The sequence below is a fragment of the Lepidochelys olivacea genome (genome assembly GCF_965140295.1).
Source record: "Lepidochelys olivacea isolate rLepOli2 genome assembly, chromosome: 19".
Taxonomy (NCBI): domain Eukaryota; kingdom Metazoa; phylum Chordata; order Testudines; family Cheloniidae; genus Lepidochelys; species Lepidochelys olivacea.
Genome location: NC_140429.1, coordinates 4,656,304 through 4,680,334, shown reverse-complemented (window position 1 = coordinate 4,680,334; position 24,031 = coordinate 4,656,304). Strand labels below are relative to the sequence as shown.

The window sequence follows — 24,031 nt, the reverse complement described above, 5'->3', positions numbered from 1 at the left end:
TGGAGGAAGAGGAGGAAGCAAGGGGGGGTGGGGAAGGTCAGGATGATGATTATGATTATTATTTTAGCTCGGGAAAAAATCCCAATGCATGGAAGGCTCTGAGCTTCTGCAGCTGGAATGAACCAACTCTCGCACTGGCTTGGGGAGAGGAGGGCTGGCTCTCTTTTTTCTCCCCCTCCCTCCCCTCACTTAAAAATGACTATCTTGGATCAAGCTTTTCAGGATTAGCAGCAGAAGGTTCCTAGGGAATTACACTTTTTGATCAACATCAGCAGCATCCAGGTGACTAATCACCTCCACATCCTTGTTCTCTTCTTTCTTAAATCCTGGGAAAGGGGGCACTTCAGCTGTGTTATTTTGGCGGAGGGGTTGCGTGTGTGACACACACACAGTATCTGATTCAAGATTTTTATTCCACTATTACCCCCCCCCTTCCCTCCATCCTCCCAGAAACGACAAACAACACATTATGTTTTAGGATCCCCTTTATTTGTTCATTTTAATACCCACCCCAGGTCTCGTCTCCTTTAGAGAAGCAATTCCCGCAGATTCCTCTTAATACACAGATATGATGTCCAATCGGCAGCTCTCCTTGGCGTTCACATATCCGCTAGAATAAATCTTGCATGCATCATCCAGAATTCCCACGCCCCCCCCGTCTTTTTGGGGGGCTGTGTAAACACCTTGATGACATGGACCCTTTTCGTGACCAAGGAAATTGCGTTACAAACACAAGCGGGATTGCAAGGCTGGGGGGCGGGGGGAGACACCTCCCAGAGAAAGCTCCCCGCTTTGCAATTGTTACTTTTCCCAGTACCATGTGTTCCTGGGAAGAGATTAGGTTCTGACAGGTGGGACTGGTTGTAGCGGGGGAGAGGGGGAAATGTTTTTGGAGATCCGGGGGGGCTTTGCGTCACCTCTTCCCAAATCAGCGCATGCTTCTTTTCACTGGGCTGCTGCTTTGCAGAGCTGGCAGGAGGAAGGTTTTGGCTTTTTTTTATTATTTTTTTTTAATTTTTTTTTTTTTGCATGGACTAGCACATTTGTCCCTACGGTTGCATGCAAATAAAAAAAAATCCAGCCTGTTAAAGCCACATTCAGGCACTTCGCAATGATGTTCAGCTCCGTGGGGGCTCGTCCGCGACACACCAGACATTAGAAAGCCCACACACCTTTGCCCCCTTTTGCATTCACACAGTTTTAAGCTCAGTCCCTTTGGGCAAACACAAGAGACCCCCCCCCCGCCCCAGGTATCTGGGGATTCCGCTCAGCCTTCCGCGCCGAAGGGACAGGACTAGATCCGAGGTGGTGGGGCCCCAGCTGAAGGTTTTGCCTCCCCCCGGAGAAGGGGGCGCGGGTGCATGGGAAAGGCAGAGAGACACGCCTCGGGAAGGGAGGGGAGGGGGACACACACACAGCAGATCTGAGGCTCTCACACTGCCTTGGCATCCAGAACATGCACCACTGCGAAAGAGGAAGGGCTGCTGCTGCTTTTCCCATTGCAACCTCCTCCAAAGCTGCAACACATGGGGTGTGTGGGGGGGGGGGGGAGAGCCGGTCCAGCGGCACCACTGGGCGGTCTGCAATGCCAGCTGCGAGTGAGCGCTGCTGCTCCAGAATTAGCTGCGATCCCTGCCTCCCTTGGCTCGCCTCTAAAGCGACGGAGGGGGGTGGGGGGGAGGGGGGTGTTTTTGAACTAGCCACCCATCTCCCCACACACACACACGTTATTGCTTTGCATTTGCTGCAGTTCCTTGCTGCAAAACCCCCTTCTTCAGACTTGTTACGGTTGCCTTGAATGAGCTCATCTGACAGCTAGAAAACCATTTATACCCAGGGCTGGTACATCTCTCCCTCCACCCGCGAATCAATCCTCTCTCTCACTCTGTCCCCTCTGCTTTTCAATCCCTCCACCGGGAACCGATGCCAAGAGCCAAAGCAACCAGGGCTAGTACATGAAAGAGTCGCTTTATGTCTGTTTAAACTGCAGTGTCCTATTCAAATAGACCTGATTGTTCAAAGGCATGGCTCCAGATATAAAAGGATCAGAGAGGAGGGTACTCCACTGCGCAGCTCCATCTATCCCTTGCCCCTTACACAGACAGTTCTCTCCAAGAAACCCCCCTGGCGTTGCATTCAGCTGAATGTGTGATTTGGTTGCTGCTCACAGGCTATAGGGTGAGACAAAGAAGACTAGCAAGGGGTCAAGAACAATATGCAGACATAATAAAGTTACTGGGGAGATACAATCCCACTTTATTCCTGCTTAGTAAAATCATATCTTTTTCTAAATCAACTGCTTTAAAAAAAAAAAGTCTTCCTCATAGCAATGCTGGGCATAGGGTCTCCATCTCTCTTAAAAGCTTTGCATATATTTGGTAATGGGCATGACTGGTAAAGACAAGTTCTTTTTTGTGGCAGAAACCTATCAGGGTTCTCAGGGTTAATTTTACTTGCCCCTCATCTGAAAGTGTGTGTGTGTGTGTTCTGGTTAACCCGGCTCTTAACCTCCACTCCGCAGCTGAACGACTTGCTAAATTACTTCCACAGTAGACTAGACACAGGATTTTGCCTTTCTAACCACCCAGTAAGGAGCAGGGAATTTTTGCTCTGCACTGCCACCCACAGTCAGACCCCAGGCTCAAAACACCCGTTGTATCCCATCATTTCTCCAAACAGAGCCAAAGCCAAGTAAATGACTATAATTACACACAGACAGACACACACACCCTCTCCCCCCAAAACACAACAATAAACATAATATTGCTGAACATCTGTAAGCCAAGGATCTTGGCATGATTTACAAATGTTAGGACTTGTCTTCACGTACAGCGGTGAAGCTGCACTCGTGTAGCACGTTTGTGAAGATGCTACTACATCGACAGGAGAGCTTCACCTGTCAATGTAGTTAATCCACATACCCAAGAGGCGGTAGCTATGTCAATGGGAGGCATAGAGCTGTCCACACCAGGGCTTAGGTGGGTATAATGACCTCACTCAGGGGTGTGGATTTTTCATCCCCCTGTGCAATGTAGTTATACCAATATAGGTCTGTAATGTAGACTTGGGCTTAGTTAGTCCTCACAATGATTGTCTGGAGGTATGTAGGAAGTATTTGCTCCATTTTACAGATCAGGAAACAGAGACACAGGAAGGAGAAAGAATTTTCCCAGGATCACAAAGGGAATTGGTGCCAAAACTGGGGACATCATCTGGGAGTTCTGACACCATGACCCCTTACTGCTGCTAGACGACACTCCAGTATGTATATACAGACCCCGTGGCTATGAATGAGGAGTCCTAGAATTCATCAGGGCTCATGATCTTAGAATGTTTCTCCAAGATAAAAAGCGCCACAATTAGCAAGTCTCCATAGGGATATGAAAGGTGTTTGGATAAATAAAAATATCCCCAAAGTGTACTTTGTTAACCAAACACAGGTGCTGTGGGTGAAAAGAGCAGCATTTAGCTGGGCATAAAGTATTAGCCAACAGCCGCATACAGAAAATAATCTCTGTTTATACAGAGGCTGGAGTCGCTGTGACTTTGCATATGTATTATAGAAAAGTTCACTTTTTATATTAGACTGCACATGGAGTGGAGATTTCAAAAGAAGGTGCAACAGCTGCAGGAGTGAAAAAAATCCACACCCAAGTGTTGTGCCTGCAGATGTTCAAAGGCACTTTTACATGTAAAAATATGACTTTTGCCTGCCTCCCCCGCCTTTTTTTTTTTTTTTGGCACAGTCATACACACGGTGCACACACAGACATGGGGGCTTTGGACTCAACTGCCAAATGAATTTTTGCAGATATAACCAGTGCTTCTGAAGCTTGGCCTGTGCTGGCTTCCTTCTTCCCATTCAGATTCCACTGCTCTCCCCAAACCAAAATGTGTTTTAACCAGAGCTGATAAACCTGTCCACAGGTACAACCTAGTTTAATAATTCTCGCACCTCATGGCCTTACGTATCAGCAGGAACAGGGCTTGGGAGCAAGAAGAATCTTCATTAGCTGTAGCAGTATTAAGGATTGTCTCCTCTGTCAGGCTATGCCACTACCTGCCCTGGGAAGCATGCTCCCAGCTGCAGTGTAGTAGATATACCTTCATGGGTGGCAATCACAAGGCTGAGCCAGCAAAAGGCAGTGGTGACAAACATAAGTCAGCACACGGCAACAGGAATTGCTGGACCAGATCATGCTATACTGCCCAGCATCCTGCATCAGTTAGTGGCCAGTGCCCAATGCTTCAAAGAGAACGTTAAGAAAAAAAAAAAAGTTCCAAAAGCAAAATCCCATATCCAGACACCTGCAAATGCTGGCAAATTCTGAAACGTTGTTTCTTGGGCCCATCTGCAGAACAAGAGGAGACTTGGCTAGCTGTGCTCCTGTTCCTTGGATTGGAGAAACAGAGGTAAACAGCAGGACAAGAGATTCTTACCTCCCTGTTCTGAGTCCCACACATGCATACCCTCTCCCAAGTAAGTCCTCCGGTCTCTTTGCTTCAGTTTATCTCTGTGAGAGAAGGATAAGGAGGGGACCTGATATGGCGTAGGGGAAGGGACACATGGCTGAGGAGAGGCCCCACACCGTCACCGGAGACACCTTGGGGGTAACTCTCTCTATGCACCAGGGGTACATTAAATGCAAAGAACAAAGAAAGGAGGAGGGGAAGGTTAATGTATGGACCTGAGAATACATGGAGTCTGGAAGTAGTGGCGATTACATGGAGACTGGTCCCAGAGGCTGCTCTCAGCCTTGCTTGGCAGGGAACACGTGGCTCCTTCTTCCACTTCTTCCTTTGGGTGGTGCTGGCAACCCTAGAGCTGTTTCCGCTTGTCGTCCTTCATACCAGTTGCCAGGCCGCAGGGGTTCTATGGTTACCGAGTTACCATGGTTTGTTGCTTTTCATTCTATTCTGTACCCACAAAAACACTTTGTTAAAAAAAAAAAAGTTGTCTTTTTGTCCCTGGGTGGGAAGAGACTGAAAGATGCTCACACGTGGGAGTGGGCTCCAGGGTCCGACGATAAGCCCCAAAGGCCCATTTCCTCTAGGACCTTTCCCAAGACACATCTGGATCCACCACAACACTCCTCAAGACAGCTTGGACAAAGCCTGTCACGAGATCTGGAAACGGGTTCAAGGTCTTTCTGAAGAGCTCCAGCCTACGTCAACGTCACCAGTCCTGCAGCCTACCTGTCACCCAGTCTTGTCATCAGAACCCCTCAGAGAAGAGGGCAGCAACTACCTGAAAGAGTGAGTGTTCTCAAAATGTCAGAGAGGAGATCACTGACCAACTCCAAATGGAAATTCACCCCTCTCTTACACCCTTTCTTCCCTGTAGTAGCTTTGGGAACATGTGTACAAACAGAGTAGGTAAGCTCTCAGACTGGGTGAGATAAGGCACCGTGGTTGTTTATTTTCACAGCACCAACCCAGAGGGCAAAATGATCTCTTCTCCCTCCACACGTTCATTTTCCTATGCAAAACGCCCTGTGATGCCGAGCCACATCTGTAATTCTGAAGCACAGTAAGCAGCTGCTGCATTCAGTTCCCCACCGCAGCTTTTTTATTTAAAAAAAGATCAAAATATTTACAGTAAGAAGCAAAAGCAGCATTCAAAAGAGCAAAGCAGAAAATTAAAATGTGATACTGTAAACAGCGGATCTTTACAAAGGAAAGCTGAATTTGGCAGAGAACTTTTTTCTGCCAAGTCTCTCTCCACGGGGTAAGTCATCGGAAGGGAAGGAGGTACAATTTTCAAATTTAAGAGGGAAGTATTTATAGTATTCTCCTGAAGCAGAGGGGGGGGGGACGTGGGACAAACAAACAAAATGTAAAATTTGCAAACCCAGCAATGAATTAGCAGAGGATGGCAACTGTCCTGGTCTTAAGGCAAAACTGCAATACACCAGTCAGGGTTGCACAGAATGGGCCCAGCCAGCTCTGATGCAGTTAATAAGTAACATTAGAGCTTAAATTGCTTTATAAAAGGTGAGTTAGTATCATTTCTCCCTTTATACAGATGGGGAAACAGACTGAAGGGAAGGGATTTAACCAAGGTTACATAGTGAATCGGTGATATGTATCCAGGAATAGAACCCAGGAGTCCGGACTCCAAATCCAGTGCCCCATCCATGCTAAGTATACTAAAATCTTGAAGGTAGGCTCCAGAAGACATGAAGAGTCAATCAGGCTCATTTCTCCTCTCACATCCAGGTGAATCTGGAGTAACTCCATTGAAGTCAGTCTCCAGTGCACAGCTGGGGTAAGTGAAAGGAGAATGCAGGCCCAAGCGTCTTTATGAGCCAGATGTTCATCACAACAGTTAATGCACTAGTGGAAGGCGCTCAGATATGATGATGAGAAAGGCTGCACAAGAGCCTGCGTAGAACAGAATTAAACTACTATAAATCTGAATTTTAAGTCCTCCCCTATTTTAATAAATGAAATTGACCCTTAAAGCACCAGAATTTTTGTTTTTTAGCAGTGAGTTTAGTTAGTTCTGCAAGGGCAACCAACCTAACATTATCCCCTGCCAAAGTGCCTCATAACTGCCCTGAAACTATCATACCTAGAGGGGAAGACTAGAGCGTAGTTCCATACTCTCTCTTTCCTTTATATCTGTGCTGCGTGACCGCTCACAAGAGCACCAGAGCCGTGGTGGAGCTTCTGAGGGGGACACCTGAACAAACAGAAACTGGACTGATACCCATCAAACTTGTTTTTCATGCAATGAGAGAGGCAGTGAGGGCCGGTGGACAAGGTGTACTAAGCCTCGAAATCAGGAGACCTGGGTTCTACTGACACCTCTACCATGGAGCTGCTGGGTGGCCTTGGGCAAGTCACCTCGCCCATTCCCTCACAGCCTGTGTCTTGTCTGTTTAGGGCAGGGGCTGTCTCTCACTTTGTGTCTGTGCAGCAACTAGCGCTATGGGGCCCTGATCTTGGTTCCTGTACAAGTAATAACCGAACTGCCTTCAGATAGGTTTTGGTTACCATTGACCAAATGCCAAGACCTGCTTCGCTCTACTCATTTGAGTAATCTCTCTGAAACTAACGCTGATGCTCAAATGAGGACAGGGAGAGGATTCCAACCTGGGCCATATTTTTACCATTGACCCTGGAGGTATAAGTGTCCTTATCCAACTGCCAGGAGATCCGTTCTCCTGGAAGAGAATTTATAAAAACCTCACAGTCTATGCTGATGGGCAATAAAGGTCCATGTATTACCTGATTCGTCATCTGCAACAACACTGAGGGCCAAGATTAGTCCTAGTGACCTTGCTTGATTTAGCAAACTTTAATTATTTTAAAATATTGACTTATGCAAATCACAGCTAAATTCATTTTAAATGCATCTGAAATCTTTTGAACAAACAGTTTCACCTTCCTGGCTTTGTTATTGGAATATTTAGGCATAGGAGGATGACAAGTCACTGGAAACATCCAGAGCCTCTGTTCTGTTTTATTCATATTGTGACCACGCCTAGTAGACCCAATTGAGATCAGGGCCCCATTTTGCTAGGTGTTTTCACACATCTAGTAACAGACAGTTCACTACCTTGAAGAGTTTACAATCTAAACAGATGAGGTAGACAGGAAGGATGGCTCAGGAAGGATGGTTAAGGACTTGTTTAGGACTTGGGAAACCTGGTTTCAAGTCCCTTCTTTGCCACAGACTTCATGCCTGCCCTTGGGCAAATCACTTGGTTCCAGATCCTCAAAGGTGCCTGAATATCTCTGCGGATCTGGGCCTTAGTGTCTTTATGCTTCAGTTCCCCATCTGTAAAATGGAGATAACAGCACTGCCCTGCCTCACAGGGGTGTTGTGAGGATACATATATTACAAGATTGCAAGGCGCTCAGACACGATGGTAATAGATGCCATTCGAGTACTACGATCGGAAAAACAAAAGCTGAGCCCATTTTACAGATGCTGCACTAGGACTTATGACGATATTGCAGCAAAGAATTTGCATTGTATCCAAGCCCCCTTATTATTATTTGTACTACCTTAGCACTTAAGGGACAACCCCTTAAAATCTCAACAAACAAGTCCTCCCAGTGGCAGAGCATGGAATAGAACCCCGGCCTCCTGACTTCCAGTCCCTTGCTGTAGCCAATAGCTAATGGTGCGCCAGACAGTTATACCTACACACCCCTGTAGGTATCACACAACCCTAGCTAAGGATCCTTCTCTCTCCAAAGGACTTCCTCTTTCACCTCCCTGACACACACCTTCCCTGCGTCGTGTGAGCTTTCCCCACTGACAGATCCTTGATTCTCTCCATTTTCTGCTTTTTGGGTCACTATGGTCTATGTCCAATACAACCTCCCTTCCCAACCCCTCAGCGATCCTTCTGGGATTAACATTCCTACTCTCTCAGGTTTGAAAGGACGTTGCTCTGCATTTGGCTCATGGAGCTGTTTGCCCATCTAGGCTATTTTACATCTATCCAGTGGGATATCTACACGTGGTCATTTTCTAGCTTTTGTATTTTAGCATTAAAAGTAACCCGTGGCCATGCAACTTCGCAGCAGCACCATGTTTACCTGAAACAGGACAGCAACAGCACAGACAAAACTCAGATCTTTCTCCCCAAAACATACAAGTTCCCCACCACTTGCACAAAAGCAGCAGCATCATTAGCCATATAGGCTCTAGGATAAACAGTTGATCAGTTCCAATTCTATCCAGCAGAGGACAGTGGAGTACACATGCACTTACCGGTCTTATATTTCACTGATGTCAAAATTTGACTCAACTTAGGCACTGAAACCAAATGGGACATTCTCTTTTTCCTATTCACTTTTGTGTGTGGCAACACACATTTTTGGATGGGCCTTCACCACCATTTTTAAAGGAGGCCTGAAACATGGCAGTAGAGATTCATGTTTGCGTCCTCATCCAGCACTAACAATTTTTCACCTGTAGTTTGATTCAGGGAGATTATACTGACTTTGCCTTTTTTTCGGTGTTATGTATACTGAACTACTGAGCGAATGATATACTGTTCAAGAGCTGTTAAGCTGAAGGCCGAAGGCAAGCAGCCCATGCACACGGTGTGTGTATACACATGCTCGCATGCACAGAGTCCTATATTCCACAAAAAACAGATATCCTACACTGATTGCTGCTCAGAGATTGGATGGATAGGTGGCAGTTTTTCCTCAAAGATTGTGATCTTGTAAACACACATGCTTAATCGTACTTGGGGGCGGGGGGGGACGGACTGTACAATTGGAGTAAACGACTCTGCTCATTTGTGCCAAGTTAAGCACGTGTTTGCAGGTTTAGGGCCTCTGTCAATACTTAACCCAATATCCCAGTACGGTGTCAGGGATTACTGTAATGCTGGAGGTCCTCGCCACTAGTGAGCATTAAAGACTCTGTGGACCTTTTTGAATAGGGTGACCAGATAGCAACTGTAGCAAAGATAGCAAAACACGGGATGGGGGTGGCGGGTAATAGGTGCCTATATAAGAAAAAGTCCCCCAAAAACGGGACTGTCCCTTTAAAAACGGGATATCTGGTCACTATTTTTGAATGACTAGTGTTCTTAAGTCTAGTGTGCAAATTCATACCCACATACTCAGAGTTTGTCTCCCTTGATTTCTTCTGCAGTTGCAGGTGGATATGGCAGTCTTCACTTCCAGCCCTAAGCTTTTATGCAATATTCTTGGGTGCGGTTGAACAGGAACTGCATTTCCTACTCCAGAAGTGGCTGCATTTTAGACATGATTGAAACAATACTTCAGACACGGTTGTGTGGTTTAACATTTGTGGTACAATTTGAACTTGTTGGATGAAAGGCATGGTAGAAATGCAGAGCTTTACTGAAAAACACTATGCGCTACAGTGAGAATTTAGAGGCGCTCATCTGATATTGAAGATTTGTCTGCATCTCCGCATTTCTTTACAGATGGTTGGATAAGAATTGGTGAACGGGTCATACAAGAGTAGACGGAAAGTCTTGGTAGCATCTTAGAACTCTGAATTTTCCAAGGGGTGGTGTTTCCCTTCCTGTTTGTGTCTTTTCACCCCATCAGCTCTCAGTGCTGGCTCATGGTATTTGCTTGATCCTTTAAGCTGTCCCAGCTACACAGGACTCTCTCCCTTTACAATACCTAGCACTTACACAGACTCTTGAACCACAGATCAAAGCAACACCCTCTTCAATTTATGGATGGAGAGACTGAAGCAATGTGGTTAAGTGTCTGTCCGAAGGTCACAGAGCAGGTCAATGGAGAACTGGAAACATAAACCATGTCTGGTGACTTCTAGCCCACTGCCCTATCCACTGGCCAGCCACACCTTTCAAGTTCTTCCCCACTTTTAAAATCTGGCTATAAAACTTTCCTTCTGTGTTTGCATTAATTTGGTTCTGAGAACTGATGTGCCATATGAAGAATGCTTGAAATAGTTCTAAGGAAGGAGAAGTTTTATTTGGAAGCAGCGATAATGATAAACCATCATAGAGATCAACATGGATTCGTAGATTTTAATGTCAGATGGGACGGTTATGATCATCTAGTCTGACCTCCTGTAGAACACAGGCCAGAGAATTTCACCAAGCAAATCTCACCATCTCTGCATCAAGCCCCATAAGTTCTGGGAGAACTAGAGCATCTTTTTTAGAACACCAGTCTTGTTTAAAGGCTTCAAGTGGTGCGGAATCCACCACACCCTTACGTAAACTGTTCATCTGGTCAATTACTCTCACTGTTAAAAATATGAAGCTTATTTCTAGTCTGAACATGTATCTCAGCAGCTTCCACCCACAGGAATTTGTTACGCCTGCGTCTGCTATAATAAAGAGGCCCCATGCCATCAGAAATCTCTTCCCTGCATAGGTACTTCTAGACTATGATCAAATCACCTCTTAGCTTCCCTTGGAGAAACTAGATACAGCAAGTGACTAAAGAAATTCAGTGTAAGGCAGGATTTCCAGACGTTGAATCATATTTGCAGCTCTTAATCCTTTCCAATTTGTTGACATCCTTTTTAAAATATTGACACCAGAACTGGCCCCAGTATTCCAGTAATGATCTCACTAAGATACCATAATGAATGGTTTTAACGCCTGCCTACTTCTGCTCTGTATTGCCCTGCTAATACGTCCAAGGAACCCATCTTTCTTCTCCCAGTGCAATGTACTGGAGCTCAGGTTCAGCTGGTTAGCCACCATGACCCTTAAATGCTTTTCTCAGTCAATGCTTTCCAAAATATACCCCCCATCCTAGTAAGTGAGACTTGCATTCTTGGTTCCTTGAATGTACAACCTTACATTTAACAGTATAACACACGTTTGAGTGAGCCCATTTTTTACCATGTCACTAATTTGTGTGTCATCAGAAAACTGTACCAGTAGGGATTCCATGTTAGATATTTTTTCCCTTTATGTGGATACGAATTGCCTCGAACAGCCTCGCCACCAACAGACCTTCACTCCCCTTTCCTAAATTTACTTCCCTTCCTGAGGTTTGGCTTCCTGTCTTTATCAAAGACTTCCCAGGCCATTGTAGCACCTAGATCCTGAAAAAGCCTCAGGCTGGAAATCTCTGATGGCCCCATTTGTGCACCAGGTGTGATGGGGATTGCACCAACTGACCCTTCCCTATTCTCCCAGCACATTCTGGGATACCTGGATTGACCACAAGACAACAGAACTGGATGTGATCAGGGTACTTGACACACCAAACCCTTATACAGATGCTTACCTTTACTCACATGAGTAGTCCCACTGAAACCAATGGCAAAACCACATGTGTAAATGACTGCAGGGTCAGGGCCCTAATCTGTACTGCAAAGGTAGCTTTGAACTGGAATGGAAGTCAGAGGCGGGGAGAAAGGTTATATCTTTTAAAAATATTAAACAGGCTGCACTTCACCACCTCCCAAAAACACTCCCGCCAAAACTGACCAGCTGTTTCTCTCCACAGTATTTCACTGAAGTTTCTTGGTTATTTTATTTTCGGACGAGAAGAGCCAGGCAGTTTAAAATCTCTGATAATTACATAGTGAGTCCATAATCAGACATAATTAGGTGAATTTATAATTGATGATTAAGAAGTTTGGCAAGCTATTTATATGTACATGTTTATAACCCTGGCCATCCCGTCCCGCAAGCCAATAAGGATAACCAGTTTATGCATTAAGTTACTAATCACATTTGGTAATAAGTGAGCAAACTGGGTCCCTCATCACACAAGTAATCAACAGAAGGCGGGAGTATTGTGAGCAGGCAACCATACTGGAAAGATCCATAATTAAAAAGTTATTGAAAAGAAACCAATTTCTGACCATGAATGTGCCCATTTCACCACTGTCCTGCACCATATGCCATCAATAGATTGCAAGCTCTGTGGGACAGGAACTGTCTTTTTGTCCTGTGTTTGTACAGCTCCTAGTACCTCAGGGTCCTGGCCCATGACTGGGCTTCTAGGTGCTGCCACAAAACACACACATAGTAACACAGCCCGCTAGGGCAGAATGGGTGTAAAACATAACCATTGTGATTTAGGAGCATTTCATACTCACTTTGCACTGGTGTGCGTGGTGCACAAGATGCAGCTCAATGGTGAATCGGGCCCAATAGATTTTAAAATTGAGTCAGTCATGCCCTGTCATCCAGTCCCACCATCTGGCAGACACAGGCTAGGGGCACCCAAAGCACAGGGTTACATTCCTGACCATCTTGGCTAATAGCCATTGATGGACCTATCCTCCATAAACTTATTGAATTCACATAGAACTCATTCTAGGACTGGGATCTCTGACTGCAACTGGAGTTGTGAGTCTAAGCTCCTCTGGAGATCAGACCACTTTTAGGTCAAGAGTACTGATTCAGGAGCCTAGCTTTGTGCACCCAGTGTGTGCAGTTTGGATAAAGAACTTGAGTGTTGAGAGAGACAGATTTGTATTGCATGTAGCAGGTGATTGTCTATTCCCATTAGACTTCAAATTCAGGGCTATGTTCTCAGAGCATCAGCTTGACTCTAACATTGAAGCCAATCTCATTGCAAGCTGCACTGAAAGATCAAACCCAACTCTGCCTTCACTGACCTCTAACCTGCCCCCAATGCTTTCAGTAAACATTTGTTCTACCATAAGTTTGACTCCCTCTGCAAAGGAGCTAGTGATATGTATTGGTCCCCTAAATGGCCAAAGGTAGGGAAAGACAGTCTAGTGGATAATAGGCTACTGGACCGACTGGGAGATATTACCTCACCCGTCTTGTCTCTCTGGAATTCTAGAGACACTATTATTACTAGCTGACAATCTGTGATGTAACACAGGCATAATCCATAAACTGTGTAAAACTGTGGGGAGAGGTGGATAGCTCCGTGGTTTGAGCATTGGCCTGCTAAACCCAGGGTTGTGAGTTCAATCCTTGAGGGGGCCATTTGGGATCTGGGGCAAAAATTGGCGACTGGTCCTGCTTTGAGCAGGGGGTTGGACTAGATGACCTCCTGAGGTGCCTTCTGACCCTGATATTCTATGATTCTATGAAAGCCAAAAATGGCTGAGAACGTAAATTGGATGGTATTAGACTGACCATCCCAGTGATGATTGAGCCTGGTGATATTCTAAACAATAAAAAGCTCTCTGACATGCTTCTAGAGGTTTCCATCACTTCACACTGACTCTACAGAGATTCTTGGCTTCAGAGTGGCACCCAGACAGAGAGACAAACCTGGAATTTTATTATAAAGATTATCTGTATTGCTGTAGCATCTAGGAGCCCCAGATGCTACAGGGCCCCATTGTGCCAGGCGCTGTACAAACACAGAATAAAAAGATAGCTCCTGCCCCCAAGAGCTAGGTTCAATTCTCTGCCTACCTGTGAACTCTCTCTCTGATTTGGGGCACATCACTTAATTTACCTGTGCCTCAGTTTCCCCATCTGCGAAGTGGAGAGAATTCGTCCCTACCTCACAAGGGTGTTGGAAGGATCAAAATTCATTAGTGATTATGAAACTATAGTGATGACGGCCATTTAAATACAGTCACACAATGTAGGCTTCAGTGGAACTTCATCTATACTAGGGCTTTGTGGTGGCCCCCTCCCCCCAAATTGTGATTATTTCATCAACATTTCAAATTTCAGTTAAAAAGGAGTGGGGGCGGAGACAATTCTCTCTCCCCATTTTTCAACTGATTGTCGGAAAAAACCCCACTGCTAACAACTGATAAGGCCAGGTGAACTGATGCTGAACTCAATACTGCAAATATTGCAAAACTGCAAGCATACTGGGCTTGGCAACAAATTCATACACCCCTATTGACAACAGTAAGTCATTTTCCTACTGTAGACAAGGCTTGGATTTCATTTTGTAGCAAAAATATATTTATAGACTCAGAATTTACTTTAAGCACCTCTCTCATAATAATTCTTTGCGTTCCCACAATGTGTTTCATCCAAGTTGTCTGCAGATATCCTTGTTGAATGTGCATTAACCGTGTTAGATTTCTCTCTTTCATGTAGATCGTTGGAACAGAACTGTGTCAAAGATGAGATTTCCCTTCTGGTGGAACAGGAGTACTTGAGTCTTACCCAGGAGAACATTAGCGGGACAGATATGCAAGGTTTAGAAGGAAGCAAAAAATCTGCCTCTACTTTAAATCAGAGTTCATCAAACAACAGCCTTTTCCTGCTTTCCGATAGGGACCAGTTGCTAGATGAAACAGAAGCAGTAGAAAGCATGTATCGAGCAATGATGGGAAGCAAAGAAAGGGAGATGAAACTCAGGTCTCTCTGTGACGCTCAGCTTTCTACAAAATCCACCATTGCTGGGATTCTGCGCCCTGCAAAATGCACCTTCAAGAATGCAAGAGGAGTGGACAGTGGGAGCAGTAACCCAGTAGCTTCAAACAAAGAGACCAGTAAGTCACTGGTGCCGTGTCCGTTGAAACACACAGAGGCTGCCAAAGCGCCAGATAACCAGACGGTGGCGGAGGAAACCAGGCTGACCAAGGACTATCTACCAAGTAACATGTTCAGTTCCCCCACCCATAAGGAGAGTGCAGTGGTGCCTCCGCCTTCGACAACAGCAGAAAGCCAAGCCCCTGGGCCAAAGAAGCAGCTCCCGGTGTTTGCCAAGATCTGCTCAAAAACTGATCCTGACTCTGTTCCTGAGGGACTTCAGAACACAGGTACAGGGTGTTTGGGAAGCATAATTTGGGAATGATTGGGAGGGGGGAATAAAGTAGAGCAAGAGATGTTTAAAATGCAGCCAACATCGAATGGGAAGGGACCCCTGGGTCAGGTCCAGTGCCCTGTGATTGCAGGCAGCCATAGACAACAGGTATGGCATTCACTGCTATATATAGAGATGTCATTTCATAGGGGACAAACTCAGTGGTTCTTAACCTTTTCCATAGTGGGATCCACTCCCAGCATCCTCCCTGTCAACCAGCTGGGATCTATGCAACACCCTTCTCCCACTTAAAAAGATGGGAGGTGACCCCAATATTGAAATCCCATGGACTGGCGGATATGACTGGTAGCTTTTTAAAGAAGCCAACTTGAAAGTTTGTATGGAACTGCCTTACTATCTGCAGCACTTGATGCCAGCCTGGTCAGAAATAAATCTTGCACATATCTCTTTCCTTATGTATTAGCAAGGGTATCATTTTCATGGTAGGCAAAACTGAGATGATCAAGGTTATGGGATAAATACGGAGTTTGGTTCACTGCCAAGTGAAAACAATAGGACTCTTTCCATTGACTGCAATGGGCACTGATTGGGTTCACAATGCATTATCTCACACTTTGTGAGGTAGAGTTAACCCCTACGGCCCAAGATTTTCCAGAATTAACTCAAGTATTTTGGGGGCCATAATTTGTTCGTGGCCCAATTTAAAACACTTTAAAGGGGCCAGAAAGTACTGAGCACTGATCCTCGGAAACTCCCTATCAGATGTCTCAGGATGGGCACTCAACATCAGTAATCCATTTTGAAAATCTTGGTCTAGGTTTATTGAAACCCAGAGATGCTAAAAAATTAACGCAAACGAAAAACTAGTCAGCTTTCCCCCCTAACCCTAAAGAGGTTTTGAATGCAATGCAAAGAGTCTTGTCCCATTCTTATTCTAGCTGAACCATTTCATTCATCCTTATCCCTCAGTTGCATTTAATTCCAAGTCCTCTCATGACTGGATGGATGGGTCCTACTAATTAGAGAATTTAAAATGCTAATTGTTGAACTTGGGTCTCAATACTGAAAGATTGTAGCCAGTGGAAGTAGTGGAGATCTTCAGTAAATTTTGTTTGTGGGCAAAGCACACCCTTTTAAGTTAGGCTGATCCACTGGAGCAAAGAAAAGCCCGGCACGTCTGTTGACTAATGTGTGTAACCATCTTTTGTTTTATAGTAACTACGGCAGCATCAGAGAAGAACAACCTCAAATACAATGGGAACGTTTTCACCCCGCGTTTTGCCACCACTTCAACGACCACCTCCTTAAACCAGCCAGTGTGGCTCAGTCTGAACTATCCTCCACCCCCGCTCTATCCAAACCATTCAAACTTTCCACAGTTCCAGGTAACAGAACAATAAACATGCAGCAGATCTAAGCCTGGCAAGCCCCCACTGCTTAGAAGCCCCCACTGCTTCTAAACCTCCTTTTTGCTTTGTACCATTGGAAGGAGCTGAAAGGAAATGGACCGCTATCCAACTCTGAGCGCTTCGGGGGAAAAAACGGGGGATAACTTTGGGTGGCAAACAAAACATAAAGAGAACAAGTGGTTTCGTGATCAGGGGTGTTCATGCTTCACTGGGAGGGTGCTGAATTGATGAGTCATAGTGAGTTATGACTGACCATGCTTTGTACTCGTTTTCATTCCTAGGTTAGCACCAGTTTAGAGTTTTCATTTGCTAGGATCCCCAAATGGATTTTTGATACGACCGCCATGTTTACAGATAAGGATGCCAAAACTAGGGTTGCCTGTACAACCTTAATTTAGTCTCAAGTTGCCGTGGGGGAGGTCTAGGTTGGATATTAGGAAACACTATTTCACTAGGAGGGTGGTGAAGCACTGAAATGGGTTACCTAGGGAGGTGGTGGAATCTCCATCCTTAGATGTTTTTAAGGCCCGGCTTCACAAAGCCGTGGCCAGGATGATTTAGTTGGTGTTGGTCCTGCTTTGAGAAGGGGGTTGGACTAGATGACCTCCTGAGGTCTCTTCCAACCCTAATATTCTATTCTATGATTCTCCTTGTGTGTATACATTATGACTGACTATTTTTTCCAAAGGATCCCGGCCTCATTCAGTGCACAGAATGGATGATGCTCACTCAATGAGCAACTAATCAATATTTTGTTTTCTCCTCATTCTGTGCATGGCCCCAGGCCTTACTTACTGCACACAATTACAGCCCACATCTGAAGATGGAAATGTTAATTTCCTCCTGAGCTTTTCTATTGTGCTCATCATCATTATATTATCTAGGGGGCCTCACAAACATGAATGAATTCATTTTCACAATACCCCTATAAGATCTGGGAGGGGTTCTGATGGGAAACCGACGCACTGCGATAAAGGTCAAAAGTATCCATTAATTTTGGGTGCCCAATTTGAGACCTCCAAGACCTGATATTTCTGAGTATTTAGAACTAAAATAGCACTTCAAAGCACAGCTCCCATTGACTTTAATCAGCACTTCTACAAGTCAAATACCAGGGTCTCAAGTCAGGCACCCAGAAAATGAGGAATACACAACTGGTGACCCCCCTCTGAAAAATGTGGCTTAAGTGACTTGACTAGCATCACATAGGAACTCTGTGGCAGAGGTAAGGATAGAATCCAATTTTCCAGGGTGGTATTTAACGACCTTAACCATGAGAACATCCTCTCTCTTCCTGAAATTCCCTGCCTCATTCAATACATATGTGGAATATTTTGATTTATCTGTACCAAGATTTTCTGGTGAGGGAAAAATGTTCCACCAGAAAAAAAAAATCAAATCAGCTTTATTCTTCTCCTTTCACTTAACATGTGCAATAGTTTCTTCAGTCATGTCCCACCTTCCACCAATCTTATCTCTGCATTTCTCTTATCCTCAGCTCACTCTGTTAGATTTAACACTAGATACCACCCTAGCCGTAAGGCAGAGTCTTATCATCCCTCTGGCCTGTTCACACTGGCTCACCCTATCCAATTTCAACGAGATTTGAACACCCAGCTCCCTTAAACCACTTTGAAAATCTCATCCTTAGGACTAAGTTCTTTGACTGGCCTCAACCCAGCCTATCATTTTGTGGGTGCACTTTTGCACTCTGTAATCAACTACAGTTGTATTTAATAGGCATTCGCCAGCCACTTGATACGTTCAATGACAAGTTAGCTATCCTCTGCATGCATAATTAATCCTTCTCTCCTGGAGGTCAACAGGAAGTTGAGCTCATTGCAAAACAGGATGGAGAGCGCAGAATCTACCACAGAGAGCTGTAATGTAGAGAAGAAACCTAGACTTGTGGAGAGTCTTGGCCAAAGATATTAACTAAATTCAGCTGACCTCCATTCCCTTGAACAAATAGCATGTCCTTGAAAAGACAAAGGAGCGTACTGCACAATACAAATAAGACCTAGTCAGTCATGTCTTTTGTATTTTAACAGGGTTTGTATCAGCAGAGAGCACGGATCCCATACCAGCAGACTTTACACCCTCCCCTAGGATGCTATTCAAGACAGGTGTGTCTAAATGGTTATAAATATGCCTTCATTTGCAGAACACAGATGCTAAGCATCAAAAATTAGACAGAGCTGTTTGTCATGTGGCATAACGGACATTGATAGCTGTGCAAAAAAAAAAAAAATTGGGGGCCAGATCCTCAGATGGTGTAAATCAGCATAGCTCTATGGAGTTACATCAATTTACATTAGCTGAGGGCCTGGCCCCAAACCTCTAACCAAAATATCCAATTGTATTTGCTCCATTTAGTGTTAACTTAGGAAAGTCTTTTTTTTTCCTTTGTAAAGAATGGTACAATCAGCATCATGAAATGGTGCATTTCTATTGTGAGTTAATGTATGAATGAGGAGGAGAACACTGGATGAGCTGCAGTGAGATAAGCTATGACAGTAGGAGGCACCCCAGAGAGCTGGAGTGGCTTGGATGTCACCAAGAGAGTCTCAACAGAGCTGATCTTGTGCGTGTCACTGCAGCGCTTCTGGTCTCAGATCCAAACTGGTTTCTCAAGTTGGGGCTGGGGAGCTAACACATTAATTAGGGAAAATGCCATCACTTTGAAAGGGCAGCAGTCCCGGAGAATTTTGCAGTGTCCTGCAACACCCACAGTATTATCCCAGGGGGCTGGGGGGGAAAGAGTATAACCATATTCTACAGAAATGTTACCAGATGGTGTAGCAGTGTAGTCTAAGGCCCTGGTCTTGACAGCCAGAGACCTGGGTTCTCATCCCAACTCTGCTCTGTGACCTAGGATAAATTTTCTTGTGTCCTCTCCCACCCTTCACCTGTCTTGTCTATTTACATTGCAAGTTCTTTGGCCAAGGACTGTCTTTTCCTCTATAACTGCACAGCATCTACCACAGGCAGGCCCCGATTTCAGTTGGGACAGTAAAACTGCTCATAAATAATAATATAGATGGCATAGATGGTTTTGGGGGTGGCCAGGAGTCAGGACTACATTGGTCCAATAGCCTAAATTCTCGTCTATACATATGGTGGATCCATGGTCATCACTGCAGCCCAAGGAGTGGCTCTCTCCCTGTTCCATATGCCGGCACTGCTATAGGTAAGGAAAACAGAATGCTGTGTCCCATGCCGCATAAACGCCCCTGCCAAGCTAATGGAACTTAGGGGGTTGTCCAAGAGGTAGTTTACTTTTCAGCAAACACACTTCTGTCCTAGACAGTCTGTACGATGCTTTGGCTCTGCTTGCTTCTTCCATCTTTTCCTTCCGAAGAACTGACAAGACTTTACAAAAAGGATGGCACTTTTGTTTGAAAAGGAACCAAGTCACCAACTTGTGGGCCTTTCTCTGGGCAAACATGAGCTGGGTCCCTTGTAGTCACTAAATTAGCTAATCCCTTCTGGGCATTCACTCCAAGATAAGGAGGCTTCTATAGCAAGATGTAACCCACCCAGCACTCAGACATATCAGCTTTTTCCTCTTCCATTTCTCTTCTATAGGAGGGTGGGGTGAAGGAGAAACCCCATCGGATCAAAATTTAAGAGCTGGGCATACCACATAGCAGACATCACTGCAACTTTCTCTCCAAACAGAGACATGGCTGAGAAGCACTTTCATCATGCTGAATGCAACTGAATCAGATCTGAATGACACCACGATTTCTTTGTATGATGAACAATAGGAAGTAGAATGAGGAGCTCTTGTCAGCTTTGATATCCTGGACATGTTTTGTGTCATTTGCAAGGCTTCTGTAGGAATGAATGCAAAAATACCTGTTGTTGTAGTTGCAGCTGATTGTCATAATGTCTTAAGTTTCTTGTGAGCTAGATTTTGGGAGGTGCTGAGTTCACTTTCAACCCCTTTGACATCAGTAAGAGTTGAACGCTTAAATTCATCTGGTCAAAAATGGTGATGGGGCAAGGGAAATATATGTGTATATATATATATATATATATATATATATATATATATATATATATATATATATATATATATATATATATATTTCTTTTTAAAATGTCCCTGTTTTATCAAAGTTAGAAAATTCACTGATTTAAAAAACAACCCTAAGAAAAAACAAAACTCTAACGAGACCCACAGTCATTAAAAAAAGTAGAAGGGGATTTTTGTGCAAAAATGTCATGGAGTATTTTCCCTTTTTAGTATAATTTTTGCATTTCAAAATTTGAAATATTTCATCCATCTCTAGCTCCAACTGGCATCTACAGATCAGGCTGTAAAAGATTTTATTTCACCAACTTCTTGCTCTTTGTTTCTTTACCATCTGTAGGTAACTCCATACAATCCACAGCAGATTTTCCGGTCACCTTACACCCCTTTATTGAACTATATCCCTCTGGTCCAGCCCGGTTATTCATACCAGCAGAGGAACCCCTCCAAACCATCTAGCAGCGTACGTGATCCACCAGCAATGGCGGGTGATGGGCCGCAGTATCATTTTTCTCATTCATATGGGTACGTCCACACTGATGTGTGGTCTAGTTCTCATAGCACATCATGGGAGGGTTTGGTGAGTTACAGTAAAGCCACATGGAGCTACTGACTGGAGCTAGTTGGAAAATGGAATTTCCATCCAGCTGGAATTTCTAACTTTTCAAACTGCTTTTAATACCCAATCAGAACAAAAAGTCAAAATTTACAACCGAATAGAATTTCCAAAAAATATCAATCCAGAAAAGTTTTGTTGTGATAATGTTCACTTGTTTCACTTCTGTAAGGTTGAAACATTATAATATATTATAGAAAATTCAATATGAGTCCAAACAAATGAAATGAAAGTCAAAACCAAACGTTTTACCTGATCTAAAAAAAGTCAAAATAATTTATTTCATTTATTTTCCAACAAAAACATTGTGAAAATTGCCGTGTTCCTGCAAAGTGTTTCGATTTCAACAAAACTATACTATCTGATGGAAAACTGCTCCATCTAAAGTTTCCCCCAGCCCCATCAGCTCCACCCCTGACCTTCACTGCATGTTCTGAGATGAGTTGTCTTCCAGACACAAAACCATTCATCTTGAGTCTTAGTTTAAAGAAAGGGAAAGTCGTAAGAACAAAAATAAAAGAGAGAACACCTTGTATGTGTGTCTCCTCTGCAACATGCAGCATCAGCCCTGCCTTGCAAAAATGACAGCTGTCCCTGCACACAGGCAGACTTCAAAATGTAAAGGGTCTCAGGAAACAAAATGTTAATGGTTACACAGCTATATCCATCAAAATAATGATAGAACACTAAAGGGGAGGTGGAAGTTGTTTTGAATTTCTAGGACATTTTTCAAGTCATGACAAAATTTTCAGTCACCAAATTCAGGGTGGGGTGGGAGGAATAGGACAAAATTAGATGAGACTTTTGTGAAAACAAATGCTTCCCCTTTTTCAAGAGGGGGCCAATCTAAATGTTTTGAATTTCCATTTTTTGTAGAATTTATGGAGCCCAGCAAGGGCTAGCAACTCAAGTATGAATCTAAGATCCCTGGTGGACTTGTACCAGGGCAGCTGGCCCATGCAGAGGTGCACACCACTGCATCTTCACTCCTATTGTTACACTTGCTAGCTAGATTAAAGCTAGCAGGGCTATGTCTACCAGCTACATTTCACCTTAATTTGCGGTATAGACGCATCCCTAGACATGATGGTTAAAATGCTGGAGGACCACTTGTTTGTAACAAGAGTGGGAAAGTTTAGGGGGAAGAGACAAGTATCTATACAAGGCCTATGACTCTTAGGGCTGGATTTTTAAAGGTATTTAGGCATCTAACAATGCAGATGGGATTTTCAAAAGCACCTAGCTGTATCTTTAGGCATGTAAATACCTTTAAAAATCTGGCCCTTCATCAAGATTTCAAAAAACAATTTCAAAAGGAAGCGTGTGTGTGTGTGGGGGGGGAAACTGTGGAGGAAATCATAATGAAACTGGATTTAATTTCAATGTTTTTTAGGTTTAGTTCTACACCTGGTGGATCTGTGAGGACAAACCCATATTTCTCTTCCAATGGGAGTGGTATAAACTTTTAGATCATCTAACTTTTTGACGCATCATCTGGAGACCCTGAAGCTTCAGTCACTGTTAGGAATTCTGAGGTCAAATAAGGACTTATTTTGTATTTCCCACAGTGAAGATTTCTGTCTAGAATGAGCCTACATGACTTGTGCATAAAGAAAAAGCTATACAACAATTCATCCAAAAGAGGAGAGTTTTGTTTAGCGGAAGCAAATGAGATTTTTGGGGGGGGGGGTAAGATGGAGAGAAGAAATAAAAAAAATGTTTTATTTATGACAGATGCCTAAGCTGCTTAAAATTGAATTTTGCTGTAATAAAGATGGCTGATATAAAAAGGATCATGACCACAAATTTCAGAGGCGATAACTTGAGTCGTGTATTCAAAGTGAGATTAACACACAGGCATTCAGTAGCTACGGGGCTTGATTCTGTGGAGGAAATGCTTGTGTCTTGTATCTGGAACCATGATACTGATCTACGTTTTAGCATTAAGGAAGAGGAAACCAGAATGCCTGTACAAAGGAACTTATTTTACTATGTTCCCTTTATTGAATTCAGAGTTTCAGGCTCTAACATTTGAAAGTGAGCTTTTGCCCTTGCAACATAGCTCTTGCTTGGGACTATATCATTAAAACAGCCTCAGAGTGGTAGGCGATCTACAGACAACTATGATGGATGTCTTTCTACCCTAGTTCAACAATAAGCTGTTGGTTTAAATGCAGAAAGGACTGAATGGAATTATGTGGCCTGTTACGCTGGAGGTCAGATTCACTAGGTGATCATAATGGTCCCTTCTGGCTTTTAAAGAAAAAAAAATAAAGGTAATAACGTCTCTCTTGCAAAGAGTTTACAACCTGCAATTATAAGGTCCTGCAACCGATAACGTAAGTGTCTGCCTGTGCACTAACTTCAGTAGGTCTTTACTTAGGGCTTGTCTACATAGCGAGTTATACTGGTATACTGGTTAAGTGTGAATACCAATAACTAAAGTTGGACTGGTATAACTCCCATGTGAACACTTTCCAGTATAAGTGCCTTTTTTTGATTTAGCTTATGTTGCTTTCATAGCAGTTTAAGTTAAACCAGAAAAAGCCGCTCTAGTCTAGGATAAGACTGTCCACGCAGGGAGTCTAACTATATAGATTAATTATACCAGTATAATTTCTTGGGTAGATAAGGCCTTAGATTGTAAACCTTACGGGGCAAGTACCTTCTCTTTGTTTTGTGTTTGTACAGCACCCATCCAATGGGGTCCTGGTCCATGAAAAAGTCTTCTAGGTGCTTCTGCAATACAAAGGATAAAATAATGGGGCTCTGTGCAGGCACTGCATTCTGCTGAATGATGAG

General features: G+C 44.0%; 1 protein-coding gene across 1 annotated transcript; it reads left to right on the top strand.

Annotated features, from left to right (window-relative positions):
- Positions 1-4,990: 4,990 nt before the first annotated feature.
- On the top strand, positions 4,991-22,698 carry LOC311510241 (uncharacterized protein C1orf94; the record flags this gene model as incomplete). The annotated part of the gene is made up of 6 exons (XM_084609766.1): positions 4,991-5,256; positions 14,493-15,160; positions 16,381-16,550; positions 18,626-18,700; positions 20,954-21,138; positions 22,623-22,698. The coding sequence occupies 6 exons, from the start codon at positions 4,991-4,993 to the stop codon at positions 22,696-22,698; spliced, it is 1,440 nt and encodes a 479-aa protein (XP_084465892.1).
- Positions 22,699-24,031: the final 1,333 nt, after the last annotated feature.